The sequence below is a fragment of the Chinchilla lanigera genome, unplaced genomic scaffold (genome assembly GCF_000276665.1).
Source record: "Chinchilla lanigera isolate Chin_1 unplaced genomic scaffold, ChiLan1.0 scaffold00026, whole genome shotgun sequence".
NCBI classification, from domain to species: Eukaryota; Metazoa; Chordata; class Mammalia; order Rodentia; family Chinchillidae; genus Chinchilla; species Chinchilla lanigera.
In genome coordinates this window covers 12,645,652-12,665,052 of record NW_004955427.1, presented here as the reverse complement: position 1 = coordinate 12,665,052, position 19,401 = coordinate 12,645,652, and the positions used below count along the sequence as shown (strand labels likewise).

The 19,401-nt window shown below is 35.1% G+C and overlaps 1 protein-coding gene across 1 annotated transcript; it reads right to left on the bottom strand.

Annotated features, from left to right (window-relative positions):
* Positions 1 to 6,241: 6,241 nt before the first annotated feature.
* LOC102019719 (OX-2 membrane glycoprotein-like) lies at positions 6,242 to 16,900 on the bottom strand. Its single transcript, XM_005386612.2, has 3 exons — positions 16,894 to 16,900; positions 7,502 to 7,840; positions 6,242 to 6,761 (listed from the first exon to the last, which is right to left on the bottom strand). Exons 1-3 carry the CDS (start codon positions 16,898 to 16,900, stop codon positions 6,454 to 6,456), a joined length of 654 nt encoding a protein of 217 aa, XP_005386669.1. The 3' UTR covers positions 6,242 to 6,453.
* Between the last annotated feature and the right edge of the window lie 2,501 nt (positions 16,901 to 19,401).

Genomic DNA, 19,401 nt, shown 5'->3' with positions numbered 1-19,401 from the left:
TTTTTGGTAATTAACCTTATTGGTACATTTAAAATACACATAATGATAATATTCATCATAGGGACTTTGTATTTGTACGTGATAGATCTTTTTTTGCGGGGAGGGGGTGGTTTCTCCGGTACTGGGAATCAAACTCATGACCTTGCGCTTGCCAGGCAGGCCCTGTGCCGCTGAGCTAAATCCCCAGCCTCTGTATCTGTACTTGATAGATCTTAATTCCTGTTTTTTCTCCCATTTTCCTCCTCCCCCTTCAACCCATCTTCCCTTCTTATTTACAAGAGCTTTATTTCCATTTTTCCTCCTTTTCCTTATTTTCTGCTTTTCCCTTCCTTTCTTTCCTCCTCCCCCTCCCTAGTTCCCCTTCCCAACTGAGCGTTTTCTTCCTATTTCTTAATATCTAGTACATTGCAGTTCTTTTTTACACTTTCAGTTTCTCACACCAGAGAAACAATATGATGTTTACATGTGTATTTGATCTATTTCCCTTTAGAATATGGTCTCAAGGTGCATCCATTTACCTAGAAATGTCTCAAGTTTATCCTTCTGAATGGCTGAGTAGTAGTCTATTGTGTAAAAGAAAGACACATTTTCTCAAATGAAGAATCAAGAGCAGCAAATAAATTTATGAAAAAATGTTCAACATCACTGGTCATTCAAGAGATGCAAATTCAAACAATGCTGAGATTCCATTTCACTCCAGGAAAACTGGAAATTATCAAGAAATTAACCAGTAACAAATGTTGGTGGGGCTGTAAAGAAGAAAGAAACCTTCTCCACTGTTGGTGGGAGTGTACACTGCTACAACCACTGTGGAACTCAGTGTGGAGATGCCTCAAAAAACTGGGACTAGAGGTCTCATTTGACCTAGCTATTCCCCTTCTTGGTATCTTCCCAGAATCAAAAACATCATGATAGCGATATATATGCACACCCATGTTTATAGCAGCACTGTTTATAATAGCTAAATCTTTGAAACAGCCAAGATGCTCATCTTAGTTTTTGTCATAGGATTTTTTTGTTGTTGTTGTTTTGGTTTGTCTTCTCCTAATGCCACTAAATATGTACTTGATTTCATGCTCATAGTAACTTTTTCTCCTTTTAAATTTGTTGCTTTGAATTTTTCATTATTGTTGAAGGAAAAGAGAAATCTTCTTTGCTCAAGTACTATTAGGAAAGTGTATGTGTGTTACTTCAAGGACTTTGTGCCCCTTACTTTTGACTGCTCAGATGTTGTTTTGTCTCAGTCTCTAGTTTTAACTGATTTTCATTTTCAGTGATATGCATAGAATACCATTGCCATTCTAAATAGGCAGAAGAGACTGAGTGTGAAGAATTTCATGCTAAAATGTCACGTCCCTGAAGTCACCAACAGCAAAACATGGGCAAAAGGGAAAAGAAAGAGTCTATATGAAACTCCAACAGAATTAGGGGTTAATTTCTCTGTATTTGTTATAAAGCTAAACAAGGAACAATCTTCTAAATTAATAGTTGTATTTTAGAAATGAAATCCTCCACAATACTCTAGCCAAGAGATTGATGAGAGATTCATGTGCTATTTCATTGACATATTCCAATTTCATGAGTTGAGGAAATTTACCAGGAAAAGGGTTGACTAACTTAAATTTCAAGAGAGATATAACAAGTGCTGGCAAGGATGTGAGGATAAAGGAACTCTTCTCCATCGCTGATGACAATGTAAACTAATACAACCTACAGTAATCAGTACGGAGGTTCCTCAAAAAACTATAAATAAAATTCCCATTTGACCTAGTTTTCTCCTTTTATCCATCTTCCCAAAAGAGTTAAAATGATAATATTACAAGGATAGTTGCATACTCATGTTTAAGGCAGCACAATGTGTGATAGCTAGATCTCAGAAACAGTGTATATGTCCATCGTAGATGAATGGAAAGGAAAATGTGGCATTTGTATACAATGACATAGTACTTTGCCATAAAAAAAGATAATCTTGAGGAATTCATAGGTAATGGATACAATTTGAAAACATAATGCTTAGTGAAATAAGTCAGACAAACCCAAATATCCCAAGGTTTCTCTTATATGATAAACTAATATATATAAACAAATAAAGAGCAAAATAGAAAATAAATAGGAAGTAAGGATAAGTTCAAATAATTCCCAAATTATCTATTCCCTTGTTCAACAGTATTTTAGTATATATGCTAATTTGTTATATTTATACTACTGGTTTCTCCTACTTCACTGAAAAGAAAGTTCTGTGCTGTTATCTGTAGTTTCTTCTTTATAAAAGAGAATCTTTTGTCTGTGTCTTGTACTTTGAGTAACCACTTTGAAGATAATGACACAGAATGTTCCCTGTTGTTATTCCCTTATTATTTTGTTATGAAATTTTGTATGTTTTCATAAAATAAAACTCTGCAAAAAAGACAGACATAACACAAATATTCATGTTTAACCTTCCTGACTCCATTAAAATTATAGTAATAAAAATAAAAGGTTCAAATGTAAAACAGCAATGCTGACGAGTAACTTTCCATGATAAGAAACTGTGAAGAAAAAAACTTATAAAAGAAATAAAGAGGACCTAAGAGAGCGTTATGAAGGTGCAGAATTAAAGAACCTGCAGCCTCATAGAGGCACAAAGTAGACTCCACCTGCAGAAAGAAAGCTCTGCAGAACTCTGAGGAATGTGAGGACAGTTGAGGGGAATTCAGGCTGAAATGAAAAGCATTCATTTCCATATTTTAAAGCACAACTTTGGACTGCCAGATGCTTACTTCTCAGCCAAAATATGTTGAGGGTAGCCACAGTAAGGGTTTGAACATACTGGGAATAGCTAAGCAGTAGGGATCAGGGTTCCTTTCCATTTTGGTTTTTTTGATTTACCTGTGTATTTGTTGCCTGTTGTCTACAAACAAAAACCTATGTCTCCACAAACTACAGACTTGTATAAGCCGCAGTAAAAACTCACTAGACATTAAAGAAAGATTGTAATGCAAATGAGAAGCTTGAGTAAAAGAAATATAATAATAAAATGGGGGAAGGAGAGATACTTATAGAAACAAGATAATATATTCTTTCCAAATTATTCTTCCTATTTATATTTTAGAGTACATATATTACTTCCTTAAGATAGAAAGAGTAACTGTGAAAAAGCTCAACTTTAAGTTTAAATTGCAAAAGCAGTTCTAAATTTAAAATCTTGTCAACACAAGGAAAATTCAGTGACAGAATTTGAAAATAGTTTTTACAAAATCTTCATAAGAAGAAGAGATATATTAGAAATGAAGAAAAAAATTGACTCTAAATATTTTAACAGCCATTTTTGTGAAAAGAAAATCAGTTAGACAAACAAAAGGAATATGCTCCAAAAAGTCAGAAAATATTGAAAATCAAAGGATATGAGTCTCATGATCAAATGAAATCAATAAATGCCTATTTAAGGGATAAAATGAATAAACAAACCAAACAAGGAATAGAACTAAGGTAACGGTATGCATTACCAAAGAGAAAAATACAGTGATACCTACTATTAAAATTATCAGATTGACATTTGTTTCTCATCAGCAATAGTGGGTGGTCCAAGGCAATGAAGAAATACTCCAGAGGCTTCAAGGGAAGAAGCACGATTAACATAAAATTGTGCAACTCTCAGTCACACACAAGCGCATTATAGGACTGCAAGACAGAGCCTGTGACCTGTTAGCATGACGACTGGAGTCATTGGGAGTCACTCTTTTTCTGATTCTACACACTGAGTTCAGATCCCTACTTGAACCCGGTGATGCTAGCCTGGGCAGGCTGACAATGGAAGGGGAGTTTCGCAGGCCTATTTTTGTGTTTTACAATGCTCTCATTTTGTGCTAGTCATCATTCAGGCCATTATTTATTTGATACCAGAGAGTCTTTAATTCAGAGATTGATGAGGTGTTCTGTGCTGACATGAGGTTGTGTTTAGTCTCCATCTAGATCCATCCATACAGTAGCAGATTTTGTACCCATATATAAGAAAATGAAATAGTAAAAAATAGTATACTGAATTATATTGAAATATATTATACTGAAATACATCCTGGATGAATCTTGAAAACATGTTATATGAAAGAAGCTACAAACAAAGGTCATTTATATTCTATTTATACGATACAACCAGAGTAGCTAAATGCATAAAAATAGGAAGTAGATTGCCAAGTGTGGTGGTGCACACCTGCAATCCCAGCACTCAGGAGCCTGAGCCAGAAAGATCATCACGAGTTTGAGACCAGCCTGACCTACATAGTGACTTCAAGGCCAGCCTGAACTACATAGTGAGACCCTGTCTCAAAAAACAAAACAAAACAAAAAATGTAGACTAGTAGTTACTAGAGAATGAGAAAATCATTCCCTTCTGTTTATTAAAGTTTGTGAGTGACTGACAATAGGTACTTAGTTTTTCACTGTGGTGATAGAACCGTTGTGTAATTAGATGTGATGGTTATTGCATAAGGCAATGAGGACATGAACAACCACTGAACTGTGTGTTTCCATAGAGTAAACTTTATGTTATATGATTTTTTTCCTCAATAAAACTTTCACCCAGAAAGGAATATATACTTTGGGAGGGTAATAAAAATATTCTATAATGGATTTGCTGATGACTGGGTGAACTTTACAAATATGTTAAAGTCATTGAATTGTCTCCTTTAAATTGGTTAATTGTGTGCAACGTGTATGTGAAGTACATGCCAATGTTGTTGGCATCCCCCCAAGACCCAGGCCCTTAATTATGTCCATAATTTTTCATGATCAAGGTCTAGCATGCAGTAAAAAATAATGATGTATAAAAAGTAAAAATAATTTAAAATCATGAGAAAAAAGAAAAGTCTGGATACTAATATATCTGATTTAATAGTTATTTTTCATCTAGTATACTTTTAGAGTCCTGGAAAAAGATATGAGAATTGGATAGCAGTAAAATTTGAAGAGACAAGAGTCAAAAATTTTCCAAAAGTGATGAAAGATAGTAACCTAGAATCAAGAAGTCCAGGAAACTCCAAGCATCATAAATAAAAAGAACAGAATATTAAGGAACATAATAATAAAACCAGTCAAAACAAGTATGGGGGGGAAAATTTAGAAGCAGCCAGGGTTGAGGATGGCAAAGGTACATTTCTTTTAGAAAAGCAACAACAAGACTGAGAAATGTCTTTCAATTGGAAATAATGGAGGGGCTGGGGATTTAGCTCAGCGGCAAAGCGCCTGCCTGGCAAGCGCAAGGTCGTGAGTTCGGTTCCCGGTACCGGAGAAAAAAACAAACAAACAAAAAAAAGGAAATAATGGAAGTAGAAAGCCATTAGAATGGCTTTGTCACACTGATGTGGCAAAAGCCCTATTAAATTGGAATTATGAGTTTTTTGAAAATGTTTTTCAAAATAAAGGCATTCTTTGACAAAATGAGAGAATTTGGTGTCTATAATCTTGTACTAGAAATAGAAGAGAATTCTTTAGGCAGAAGAAAAATTGCTCCAGAGAAAAGTACAAACTTGGACAAGGAAGTAAAAAGCAACAGAAAGGGCAAATGTAAATGAATATTAATAACAATAATTATAACATATCATTATATTTAATTATATATAATGAATTAAGTGCACAAACAATAGCACACATAAAGAGAGAGCTGATATAAGCTCATTGCATTTTCGGACCTTGATAAAAGTCCTAAATTAGATTGCACTCTAATAAGTCAGAATGTATCTAATAATCTCCAAGTCAATGACTAAAGTAAGAATAAAAGAATGTATTGTTAGCAAATCAACCAATAGGGAAAACAAAAGAAATTAAATAGCCTAACAGAAGTCAGGAAAATATAAAGGACCAAGTAAGATAATAGAAAATAAATAATAATGTCCTAGATTAAAACCCTAACTATCAGTATTTATGGTAACTAGGGGCTAAATAGTCTAGTTATAAAAGATCAGTAGGTTGACTATGAAAACAATTATGTGTATACTTTTAGAATCATGCTACTGGGAAATCCTGTCCTGTTTAATTGTGGTTATTAAATAGAAGATCCATGCAGAGGTTAGAAGGAAGGAGAATAAGAAATAGATGGCTCAGGAGATTAAGTGTGGTCCACAAAACGAGAGGCAGGTTTATTGGTAAGGTTGCACAGATAAGCAGAAAAAACCCTAAGTCAGGAAGAAAGAAATGGAGGGGAAGTTGAGAGCAGAGTAAATGAGCACAATTTTCAGTGATCATTACAGAAATTCCATCTACTGAATGTCAAAAAGAGCAATTAAAATTTTTGCCATATACAAGAACAGCTGCTCCACTGAGCAGGTTGAAGTAGAGTTTGTCTTCATTATTTGATTCTTTTAACCATGAATATATATTACACTGATTCAGATTTTTAAAATTAAATGATTTATTTGAAAACCTATGGTAGTGAATTTTAAAGAAAGATAAATATTTCCCCTTTATGGGCTATCACTTCTACTTACATTCTTGCTTTACTGAGAGAGGAATGATCTTCTCTTCATTCTTTAAAGGGTGATCCATGTTCACAATCAGGTATTGGAGTCCCAGGGACCTCACAGTCTCCAAAGAGATGGTGTACATTTTAGTGACAGTTACTGTACCATTTGGGTTCTGAGCAAGACATTCCTCCGGAGGGTTAATGAGGACTTGTGAGGGAAAAAGAGAGATTCGAGGAGCAGGTTTTCCCACAGCTGAAAATACAAGGCTAAGAAAACCATCAGCGTCAGGATCAAATTGGAGTTCAGTTGTTAATTCGGATACAGCTGAGGCAAAAAAAAAAAAAAAAAAAGAGAGAGAGAGAAACAAAATTGAAAGTATGTTATATCACATTCCTATGATGTTAAAGACTAGACTTCCTAAATCATTATATAATGTCAAAATGTTGAAAACACACCCTTCTCAGATACTTCTTGTAAATTATGAAACCTGACAATACTATTCTTCATATTCACTGACAGGCCCTCTAATATGAAAGGAACAATTGATGTATCCACTTTCATTCAACCTTAAAATTACATTATTGACACCTTAATACTTTAAATGTATAGCAACATGGTAAGGGGGCTTTATGCCATTTTCACTGGCACTGCAACATTTTGTTTTTTTTCTAAAGAATGAGAAAAACTTATTTTGTTAGAATCTTCATCCTTCCTCTTTCTCTTTTTCTACTATCTCTTTTTCTTTCTTCAGTTTTCTCAACTCTTCAGTGAGGAAATGCTAATTCTCTTCCTGAATTTTACCCACTCAAGGAAAGCCAGTGCAATGCAGTGTAAAGTTAAATAAGGGGGCAAGATCCTGTACTACGTTTAAAAAAAAAAGGCAAGTCACAAGTCACATGATCATCATTAGCTTCCTTTTTTTTTTCTTCTAGATAATAAAAGACTTGGCCTGGATAATTTCTACTATTCTCTCATCCTTTAAAATTCTTTCTCTGGACACCAATCTCGCAATATCACAACCCCATGAATTCTGTCCCAGTAATCTATAGAAAATAGTCATATACTTATAATGTTAAGGCAGATTTGCCCTCCATGACTGCCATGTGGAAACACATTAAACAGACACTTGTAGCAAGCTTCATCTTCAAGTGTCACTTCTTGGATAGTTATGAATGAGGAATTGGGTTCAATGATTTTACACTGCAGCCGGTCTACGTATGGTGGAAGAATCTTTTCTCCATATTTACTGCTGTACGTCCCGATATTTTGTGGCAGAGAGTTTTGGATCTTCTGCCAGGTAATTTGCACAACATCTGCTGGAGTTGTCAAATTGCAGAAAATAGTCACATTTCCTCCCAGTATAGCTGTCTCATTCTTCTTATACTTTATCCCATGTGAAGGATCTGAAAATAAAATTCAGTATTAAGAGAATGCATTTTTATTCATATCTGGCTGCTCAGATCATAACACTTCTCTCTCTTATCATTGTCATTTTATTTGCCTCTCTTACCTACTACAAAATGGACTCCCCTATCTTCTTCCTTGTTGAAATCTAGTTTCTAAAATTAACTCCTGTGTAAATTACTATATCAAGAAATATTTTGAGAGTGCAAAAGTTGAAACACAAACATGAGATCAGTATGGTATGGTAGCTTTTTGTCACTATGGAAAAATGCATGAGAACATCAACATGGGAGAAGGATTTATCTTGGCTCACAATTTCAGAGGTTTCGGTCGTATTCACTTTACTCTGCTGTTTCCTGGCTGAGGAGAGACATGGCATCATGGCGGAAAGGGTGTGGTGGAGAAAAGATGGCCTCATGGCAGCAGGAAGCAGGAAGAGAGAGCCATGCTGGTGGGCTTCCTTCTTGGGAAGGAAGGACTCTAGCCTATTCGATGGTTCCACCCACATTTAAGATATTTGTTTCTGGAAATGCCCTCACAGGCACGTTCAGAATTCCCTAGGCATTTCTCAATCCAGTGAAGTTGACAATTAAGATTAAGCACCACAAGCCACCCCTGGTCATCCTGACACCTAAGCACATTTCCTTAAACCACACTGAATCTCCAAATAAACACAATAACAAGGTAATAATTTTGCCTGATGTGATATAACCAAAATTACTAATTTCTTCCCCCAAATCACAACAGTTCCAGCATTGTTCAAAAGTTCAAGTCTAAAGTATCTTCCGAGCCACAAGGCAAACTCTTTGGTGTGGGCCCATGTTTTAAAAAAACATGTCCTTCCAACACACAATGGTCAAATAAGGTATACATTCCTGTTCCTAAAGAGAGGAGTAGGAAAATAAAAAGGGATTAGACAAAAAGTAAGGTCAAAACCCAGCAGAGAAAACATTAAACCCAATAGCTCCTGGGGCATATATTGACCTGATATGAGCTCCAAAGGGCTTGTGAAGACCCACCATTGTGGCTTTGTTGGTTGCAGCCCACATGACCACTCTCTTAGGCTGGCTCTGCTCCCTGGTTTTGGTAGACAGTCTGTGTTTTTGGTATTGTCTTCCTGGGGTCTTTATCCCAGCCTGGGCTTCATTCTCACAGGTACAGCATTACCTTTCAAGGGCTGCCTTCTGGAACTCTCACCCTGTTAGGCATTGCCTGGCCACTGGATTTTCCTTTGAATTTTGGGTAGAAGCTTCGTTATTTCCATAAGTCTTATGTTTGGCATGCTTGCAAAACCAGCACTACATAGATGACTGAAAGGGTTCCACAACCTTGCCCATAGCTGCTAAGTGGTTGGATGGCTGAACATAGTGAAATGAATGCTGAAGAAACAAGTTCCTAAGCTATCCTGTGAGAGTAGGGCACTCTGACGATCTATCCTTAAAGCAAAGTCTTTTAAAAGACTATACTTTTATACTATTAAACCTAAGATGGGTGGGTGAAGGCTGAGCAATTCCCTTGACACCCTCCAGGCATCTTTCCTATTGTCCAGGGCAAAGCACTTACTTTCTTCTTAGTGGCACTCATTTCTTCAGCAACCATATCTTATTTAATCCTAATTTTACAGGAACCTCTTTTCTGGTCAAATTGCAAAGTTTTCACATCCTTCTGCTCTGGTTTTTGTACCCAGTCTGAATCTGGCCTCGTGGTACCATGCCACAGTCTGAATGCTGTTCTGCCTTGAAATTTCCTCTGCCAGATGAATTAATCCGTCATTTAAAAACCCAGCCTCCCACAAAGTCTCAGATATGGACAAAGTAGAAACAATTTCATTGCCAGAATGTAACACAAATGACCTCTATTTCTACTCTCAAGTATAGACTTCATTTCCACTGGAAGCCTCATTAATATAGTCTTTACTGTCCTTAATGTACATATGTCAGCATTCTGGTTTTCTGAGGAAAGAGCAGAACTGTCCATTAAACCATACATACAAGAATGTAGACTTCTCTAGCACACATCTCCACACCTTTGAAAACTACTGCAAACCAGCTCAAAAACATTCTAAACTATATCATCAAGTAAAACCTCATACCACAGTGATATATGTGCACCCATGTTTACACCAGCACAATTTGTCATAGTTAAATTTTGGAAACAACAACCCAAATGCCCGACAATGGAGGAATGGATTAAAAAGATGTGCTATTTTTATATAATGGAATATTACTCAGCTATAAAAGAAGATAAACTTGAGGCTTTTACAGGTAAGTGGATGTAACTAGAGACCATACTCATAAGCGAAATAAATCAGACACACATGTGTAAACAACCCAAAACGTATAATAGATATCAGGAAAGGGAAAGAAATTATTCAAAGGGAAGGAACAACAGGGATGAAGGAAAGGAGAAAAGGAAGAAAAAAGGGAAAACATATGTAAATGTATATACAAGAATAGCTGGAATAATTGCACTGGTGATGTCGATTGGTTTATTGAAAGGAACAGTTAATGCTTAAATATTTTGTCTTGACCAATTTTGCATGCTTATATCTGGTAATCTGAACAACCAATTTGAAGACAATATGCAATATAGCAACCATTGTTGAATTCCTACCATCTTGTTTAGTGAAGGTCTGTATCACTTCTAATGTTTTTTTAATTACTTTTTATTCTCTTTAATGGTTTGATCAATCCTGCATTCTTACATCTGGTAATCTGAGAAACTTGTTTGAAGATTAAAAATATGTAATATAACAATCATTGTTAATTACTATCATTTTGTTTTGAAATCCTGTATTATCATTTTTGTGTTGTTTTGTTTTTGTCTTTGTTGTTGTTATTTTGTTATTGTTTTCCTTATTCTCTTTAAAATATAAGAAGTATAGTCACAGCAATAACCATACTTCTCAGTATTCATTTTCTGTGTTAGTTGGCTTTATACTGCTGTGACAAAATACCTGAGAATAACAACTTAAAGGAGGAAAGATTTATTTTAACTCACACTTTCAGATCTTTTAGCCCATAGTCAGCTGGCTCCATCAGGTCTGAGATTAGACAGAAGCATCCTGATAGAAGGTCATGGCAGATGAGAGCAGCTCATCACATAGCAGCCAGGAAGCAGAAAGGAAGAAAGTCCTGGCAGGCTACCTCCTTCATAACTCTATAACTTTCCTTCCAAATAGTGATTTTGAAAGCTTTGACTTTTCTCAGGGCTTTCTGACTTTGTGCTTCCTGGCATAAACTGAGCACCTTTCCTCTGCCACACCCTTCTGCCATGATACTTCAGCTTCACTAGAGGTCCAAAAGCAATGAAGTCAGGTAATCATGCACTGAAGCCTCTGAAACCGTGAGCCAAAATAATCTTTCCTTTTTAAAGTGTTTTTCCTCAGTTATTTTTGTCATACCAATGGAAAGTTTAATAACATATTGTTAGTTTAAAAATTTCTTTTTAGTTAGTAGGTCACAGTGTAAGAATGCTATGAACTGATCTAAATTAGGAGTGTAGTGATTATGGGCACTGAAGCCAAAGATTAAGAGCACAAAATCATCATGAATCTTCACAATCATTGATATTTTCAATATCCTGTTACACAGTTAAGACTGGCAAAAAGGCATCATTTTGTGTTGGCTGAGAAAATATATCATTGCTTTTGGGCTTTGGGGGATTTGGTTGTTTTTGTTTCTTCATGAGTGTGAACATTTTTAAAATTTTTTGTTTTGCTTTGTTCTTGTTTTTTATTCTTCCCTCTTTCTTTCTCTCTGGTCTTTTTCACCAGTTCCCAAGGCTTAGGTACTCTTCTTTTGTCCTGAAGTCTTGCTTCTGCTCTCTTAGTCTTCCTTTATTCACTATTTTTTCCTGTTATACCTTTTAAATTACCCTTCTTAGGGTAAAATCACTCTATTGATTGGATATTTACTGTATATAATTTTCTGTTTTGTTTTAGATTTTGTTATATAACTATAAATTGTGTACCTATGGTTAGAGGCAACAAATTTCTAGTATCACAGCTTGTCATTTTACAGTCTGTGCTTGATGTTATTGTTATTACTGACTGCACTACTTAGCCAAGGTGAAATAGTTGTTGTGATCAATTGATCTTCCTTGTATGCTAATAGCAAGATTGTCTGGGAGTCTTAAACAATACTGTAGTCCTGTACCAAAGAACTGGGTACTAGGCCAAATAGGCAGCAACTTTTCATCCATAATAAATTGAAGAGGTAAGATCCTGGAACATATACAAAAGCTAAAATTCAGCTATGCCTAAAAGATATCTCTGAAAAGCAATCATTTCCTAACCAGGTTTCAATGAAAGTAATAAAGCTTAATAAAGCTACCTATGATAAGCAATTTATAAGCTTCAATATAAATAATAACAAAGAAATAGAAAATGAGAAAACATGGAAGCAAGATGGAACCTATCATCCCCAAATCACATGAAGCAAATCAAGGGGACATTGAGGTGGAAAAAATAAAAAGATATCCAACTAAATTTTATAAAATGGTAGCAAGAGAAGTAAACAAACAAACAAAAAGATTAATAAATCTTCTAACAAAAACAAAACAGAGATAATTAAAGAGCTGACAAATATAACAAAGGAAATGATTAGTGAATCTAGAGTAGATACAGATAAAAAATAGAGGAGATTAGAAAAAACCTGGAGACTATGAATGCTCAATGTAGAATAGAACTAGATTCCATAACAAACTCAAATACAAATCCAAGAGATTAAAAATTTTACTGAATGTATACACAGCACAGTCAACCTATTTGAAGGTAGAATATGAGATCTAGAAGGTAGGGTTATGGTTGCCAATCATCAAATGAAAGACTTCTTAAAAACATCAAGGGACAATGAAAAAAATCAATTCAGCAGCTGCAAGATAGTGCAAAAAAGACTAATATGAGATTAATTGGAATCAATGAAGAATCAGAAGGCAGTGAAAAGGACATAAAATCCCTGTTCTCCAAGGTAATAGCAGAAAACTTTCTGAGCATGGAAAAGAATTTGAGACACAGGTAAGTGAGGCCTATAGAATGCCAAATGGTCATGGTCAGAAAAAAACTACACAAAGGCAGGTAATCATTAAGATTACAGAAATTAAACACAGGAAAAGAATACTAAAATGTGTTAGGGAAAAGAAACAAATTACCTACGAAGTCAAACCCATCAGAATCACAGCAGATGTCTCAACTCTAACCCTTAAATCAAGGAAAGCTTGGAGTGAAGTATTTCAGCTCTAAAATAAAACAAACTCTGACCCAGACTGATGTACCCTGCAAAATTATCTTGCAAAATTAAAGGAAAAGTAAGATATTACTATGACAAAGAATGCATGAAGAAATTCATGACCAACAAACTGTCACTCCAAAAGTTCTGAAGAATATTCTAGAAAAAGACAATGAAGACAACAACTTCAAGAATCCCAAAAGGATGACTCCACCAAGCAAGGCAAACAATTAAACAGAAGTGAAAGAAAGGAAACAAACAAAATAACATGAAAGGACAAGTAAATACATATCAGTAATAACCATCCATGTAAATGGTTTCAATTTACCAATCAAAAGAGAGATTGGCAGAATAGATTAATAAACAATATCAAACAATATTCCACATGCAAGAAATATATTTAACTCAAATTCATAGGCTGAAAAGTCAAAGGGCGGAAAGCAATACTCCATGTGACAGGAACAAGGGAAAAAACAGGGGTAACTATTCTCTTTTCTGACAAAGGAGATTTCAAGCCAAGACTGATTAAGAGAGACAAAGAAGGTCACTACATACTTGTTAAGGAAACAAGCCAAAAGGAAAGATCATAATAATAAATATATATGCACCAGATACTGACACACCAGCTATATAAAACAAACATAAATGTGCATGAAAAATACAGTAAACAGCAAAACATTTATAATTGGGATCACTGTCGCAAGTAGAGCTACTACACAACAAATGAACAAAGAAATATCAGACTGGAACCAAACCTGTGAACAAATGAACTTATTAGAAATCTATAAGGTGTTCTACCCAACAATAGCAGAATACATATTTTTCTCAGCAGCACACAGGCTTTCTCCTAAATAGATCACATACTACTTTGTAGAACATGCTTAAGTAAATACAAACAAATTGAAATTATTCCATGTGTATTGTCAGGTCACATTGCAATGAAATTGGAAATCAATGGTAAAAGAAACCACAAAAATTACATGAACATATTAAAATTAAATAAAACCCTCCTGAACAACCAATAGGTCAAACTGAAATTTAAAATAAATTAGATGGTCTCTATAGTTAAGCAATAATGTCAAGCAAACATACTGGAATTTATCAATGCAATGAAAGCAGTCCTATGAAGGATAATTATATTGGTGAATTCCCACATAAGAAAAACAGAACAAGCTCAAATAAACAGCCTAATGTTGAATTTCAAACTTATAGAAAAAAGAAGAGCAAGTTAAACACAAAGCACAGATAAGGGAGGAAATTATAAACATAAGAGTAGAAATTAATACGCTTGAGACTAAGAAAACAACACAAAGAATCAATGAGTTGAAGATATTGTTCTTAGAAAGACTAAATAAAATAGACAAAGCTTTAGTCAACCTCATCAAAAAGAAAGAAAGAAAAAAACAAAGAAACAAAGAAACAAAGAAAGAATTATGAATTTCCTTCCATGCACTTGGGGAGGAAAATAACAAAATCACAACAGATAATACAGAAATCCAGACGATCATCAATATCTACTTTGACGATCTGTACTCTAATAAGATAGAAAACTCAGAAAACACACATACCTCTAGAAACATATGAATTGCCAAAGCTAAATTAAGATATAAAAATTCTAAATAACCCAATATGTCAATAAAATTGAAGTAACAATAACAGCAAAAAACCCCCAACAAAGAAAAGCCCATCCTGACAGATTCATTGCTGAATTCAACAAGAAATTTGGAGGTGATCTAATGCCACTACTTCTCATACTCTTTAATGAAATTGAAAGGGATGTAATGCTCCTAAAGGCATTCCTGGAAACAAGCATTACCATGGTCCCTAAACCAGGGAAGGATCCAACCAAAAGAGAACTACAAGTGAATCTCCTTAATGAACATAGATGTAAAAATCTTCATTAAATATTGGCAAAAGTCATCAAGATTATAAATCACGACCAAATAGATTTCATTCCATGAATGGAAGGATGTTCCAACATATACAAATAAATTACATGTATTGATCATAATACTACATTTTTTTTTTTTTTTTGTGGTACTGGGGATCGAACTCATGACCTTGCACTTGCCAAGCAGGAACTTATGCCACTGAGCTGTATCCCCACCCCACAATACTACATTTATACATTACATTTATAGAATCAAGGAAAAAATCCACATGACTATTTTAATAGAGGCCGGAAAAAGCATTTCACAAAGTCCAACACTCATTCATGATAAAACCCTACAGAAAATTTTAATAAATGTAGCATAGAATATCTATTTGTCTATAGTGGCCAATGATTTCTTAAATAAGGGACACATCAACAATGTGATACTTTATTTTCTTGAAGACATGAAATAATAAAAATTAAGAAGGGAGAATTTAATCTATTTTAATATTCAATAACTTCAGTTCCTCAAAAATTACAGCTTCAGAAGTAAGAAGGCAACCCATGGAGTAAGAAGAGGCATTTTCTATACATGCACCCTAAGATAAAGGCACAAATTAAGAGAATTGAAAGAATGCTTATTATCTTCTCAGAAAAAAAATGTATTCATGCCTGTAAAATCTGCCGATATCCTTCGTGGGCATCTTTTCCAAGGATCTTACCCCCACAAGAAGCATAAATACTCCCAGTTCCAGGAAATATTGTGCCTCTGTCTTGAGCACCCACACTAATTCTTTGTGCCCTATTAAATTTCTGTCTAATAAATCCTTTTATGCCACTTACTGATGCATCTTGAAAATTATTTTTCCTTGAAAAGAGTCGGGGAAGCTTTAAACTCATTTTGTCGGTAAAGCCAACAAAAGTTTAAGTTCCTTATCTCCACTTTGGGAACCTTTTAGGACTCTGTCAGATGACACTTACCTTTCTATCATTCTCTATTTAATAAGTCATTATTTCAAGTATGTCACATGAAACTATTAGCCATATGGTTGGATGGTTACATGATTAACATACAAACACAAACACAAACACACTACCCTCTTTACCCATCTTTATTAAAGTAAGTAGTAGATAGCGTGGTATTTATTGGCCATTGATTTCTGGCCAAAAGAATTTGAGAGAAAAAGTGAAGAATTACCTGACTCTAGTGCATAGATGGGAAGTATCAAAAGCTGTTGGATGAGATGGAGTGGAAAACCCATGAGATTTTATTGACAAAAATCCTCGGTAATAGTCAGAGTAGTTTATTTTCTAGCTGAACTCCCACAGAGAAATTAAGAACTCACTTAAATTTCTTCTAAACTATTACTCATTAACCATCTACAATTATCATAAAAAGTTCGTTAAAGTTGTCTTGCAATATTTTTCAACTTCCTGGTATACCCAGTTGCCAATTCTGTTCAGATATATCTATGAAGAAATTTTTCTAAATACTGTATCTGCCTTCTGTTTTGAGCTATCACATAACTCACAGGCTCTGATAACTTGAGGAACTTTGTCCTTTCAGGAACAATCATCTTTATCCAGAACTTCCCCAAAAGTTCCTTTAATCAACCAGATGAACCAGAGGAAAGGATAGACACAGAGTAGTGGACCTGACTTCTCTACACTAAGATCAGCAGCCAGCCTCCATTTCACACACATATTCATTTATACCCCATTCCCATAGTAACAAATAATATTAGCACAAAAGATACATTGTGGGAAATGAGCACGCTCTTTTATTTTCACCTGTAAGTTCCTATCAAATATTATCTTCCCTACTCATAACTTCTCCCCTAACTTCTGCCTGAGGAGAAACAAAAGTCCCAAGGTTATGTTTGGTCAGATATGACCCACCCTTTTAAACCAATATTTGTCTTTCCAATGGTTATAGGTGTTAGAGACTTACCTTTCATCACTAAATACAAACCTCCATCTATATTCTATATCATCCACAAAGTCCCACTCCCCAGTAGAGAGCTATTTTCTTAGTTAATAAGGTGAATCAAACTCAGATTCTAAAGAATAAGAAAGTTGATGCTAAGAATGTATTACCTCTGGTTTTTGCGACCACTGGAAGGAGATTTCATAGAGAATAAGGATGTATTAGGCACTCAGCAACTTCCAAGTCAATGAGTGCAATTAACATTTGTGTTAAAGGGAGAAAATTCTATTGAAGTGAAAACCCAGCTCCTGACTCATTTCTTGTGGGAAATAGAACACAATATGTAAAATTTTAAAGATTTACTCCAACCCCACCAAGGTGCTCTAAAGAAAATCATGACTAAAGAATTAAAGGAAAATATGACAATTATGAGTAGATGAATGTATAAAGCAAGATCCAATTATACACTTCTTTAGGTAGGATAGAATAGCAAAAAGAGACAATAAGCTTTTTTTTTCTTTCTTATGGCCTTAACATTTTGGATCAAACCCCCCCCTTAACTCTGCATGTAGCCGTATTAGTCATTTAGTGTTATCTGTATTAAAGCTTTAGTACCTAATCTATCTAACACCTTTCAAGATAGGAGGACACAAAGATAAGAGTGGCTAAACTACTGTGATTAGGATTTACAAAGATCCAATTGTCCAGGAGGTTTCACAACATCCAGTTCAGACCCCCTCCCCAAGTGATGCCCTAAAATCTCCAAACCCACAAGTATCTCAGATTCCAGGAAAAGCAGAATCCAACATAATAAGCTCACCCACCCAAGCAGGAGAAATCATCTTATGGGAGTTGAATTTCCCCAGAATTATGAAACCTGAACTGAAATAATGATTAGGCCTTGGCTCCTCTCAGCTAATGATTAAAAGTTGGCCTCATTCTTTTGAAAGCAGGCTAGTCTGAACCCTCCCGTCAAAGTGAGCCCCTCCAATTTCTATAGCTGGAGTCATTTCCCTCCTTCCCCTTCCTTTCTGACTCTGCCTGGAAATCAGCTTATGCCGCACACTGATGCATCTTGAAGCTCTTTTTCAGTGACAAGAGTCAAGAACCTACTCAGTAAGCTGAGTTGAGGTTTCCATCTCCGCTTTATGGGACAACCTTGGTATCATCCAGCAGCAATTCCTACAGGAGACTTATGTTAGCTGTAAGCCTTATTATAGCTATAAGAGGTTTATTTTAGCTATAAGAAGACACAGAGTTTAAAAATGAAGTGGAGAAAAGGTACTTAATGTAAATGGAAAGCAAAGGAGAACAGAGATGGCTAAACTTATATGAGATGAAATCTACTTTAGGTGAAACACTATCAGAAGAGACAAAGAAGATCATTATATAATAATAAAGGGGTCAATTCATCAATAGGATGTAATGATTTTAACATATATGTACCCAACATGGGAGAACCTAAACACAAAAATTGAACACCAACATGATCTGAAGAGAGAAATGGACATCAACACAATAATAGTAAGGGACTTCAGTACCCCACTTTCAACAGCAGATAGATCATTCTTCTGGCAAGTCAGCCGTAAAAGAGCAGAAGTGAACAATACCTCTGACTAAGTGTACCACACAGACCTACAGAGAACATTTCATCAAAACGCAGCAGAGCAAATATTCAGGTGCACACAAAATTATCCAGGATAAATCATATGTTACACCACAAAAAGTGTCTTAACAAATTCAGAAAGATCTAGATCATATAAAGTATGTATTTCTGCCACAGAGAGGTGAAAGTATAAATTGATCATAGAAAGAAAGTTCAGGGCTGGGGATGTAGCTCAGCGACACAAGTGCCTGCCTGGCAAGCGCAAGGTCCTGGGTTTGATTGTTGGTACCAAAAAAAAAAAAAAAAAAAAAGAGGAAGAAAGAAATCTCAAAATTTCACAAATATGGAAATTAAAAACTTGAAAAACCAACAAATCAAAGATGATCTCGAAAAGAAAGCAAACAAAACAAAACAAAATCTTGAGACAGGCTTCATGATTTGGTATAGAAAGACAATACCAAAACTTTTGGGACATAGAAAAAGCAGTTAAAGAGGTAATTTTATGGCAATATGTAAATATCTACATTTAACAAGTTAAGATCTTAACCTATCTTTTTTGTTTGTTTGTTTGTTTTTGAGACAGGGTCTCGCTCTCTAGTTCAGGCTGGGCTTAACTCACTATGCAGCCCTGGCTGGCCTTGAACTCATGGCAACCCTCCTGACTCAGCCTCCCAAGTGCTGGGATTATAGGCATGTACCATCAGACCTGGCTTTTAACCTATCTTAACATATCAATAAAACTAGAAAAAGAACAAACTAAACACAAAGTTAGCCAAAGGAAGAAAATAAAAAAAGATTATAGTATAGTTAGAGATTAGAAAAATAATAGAGATCAACAAAATAGTTGATTTTTTAAGACGAAAAAAAATTTAGAAAATCTTAGCTAGAACCAAAGGCTTTCTCCTGAGATACATTCCTAGCCTATT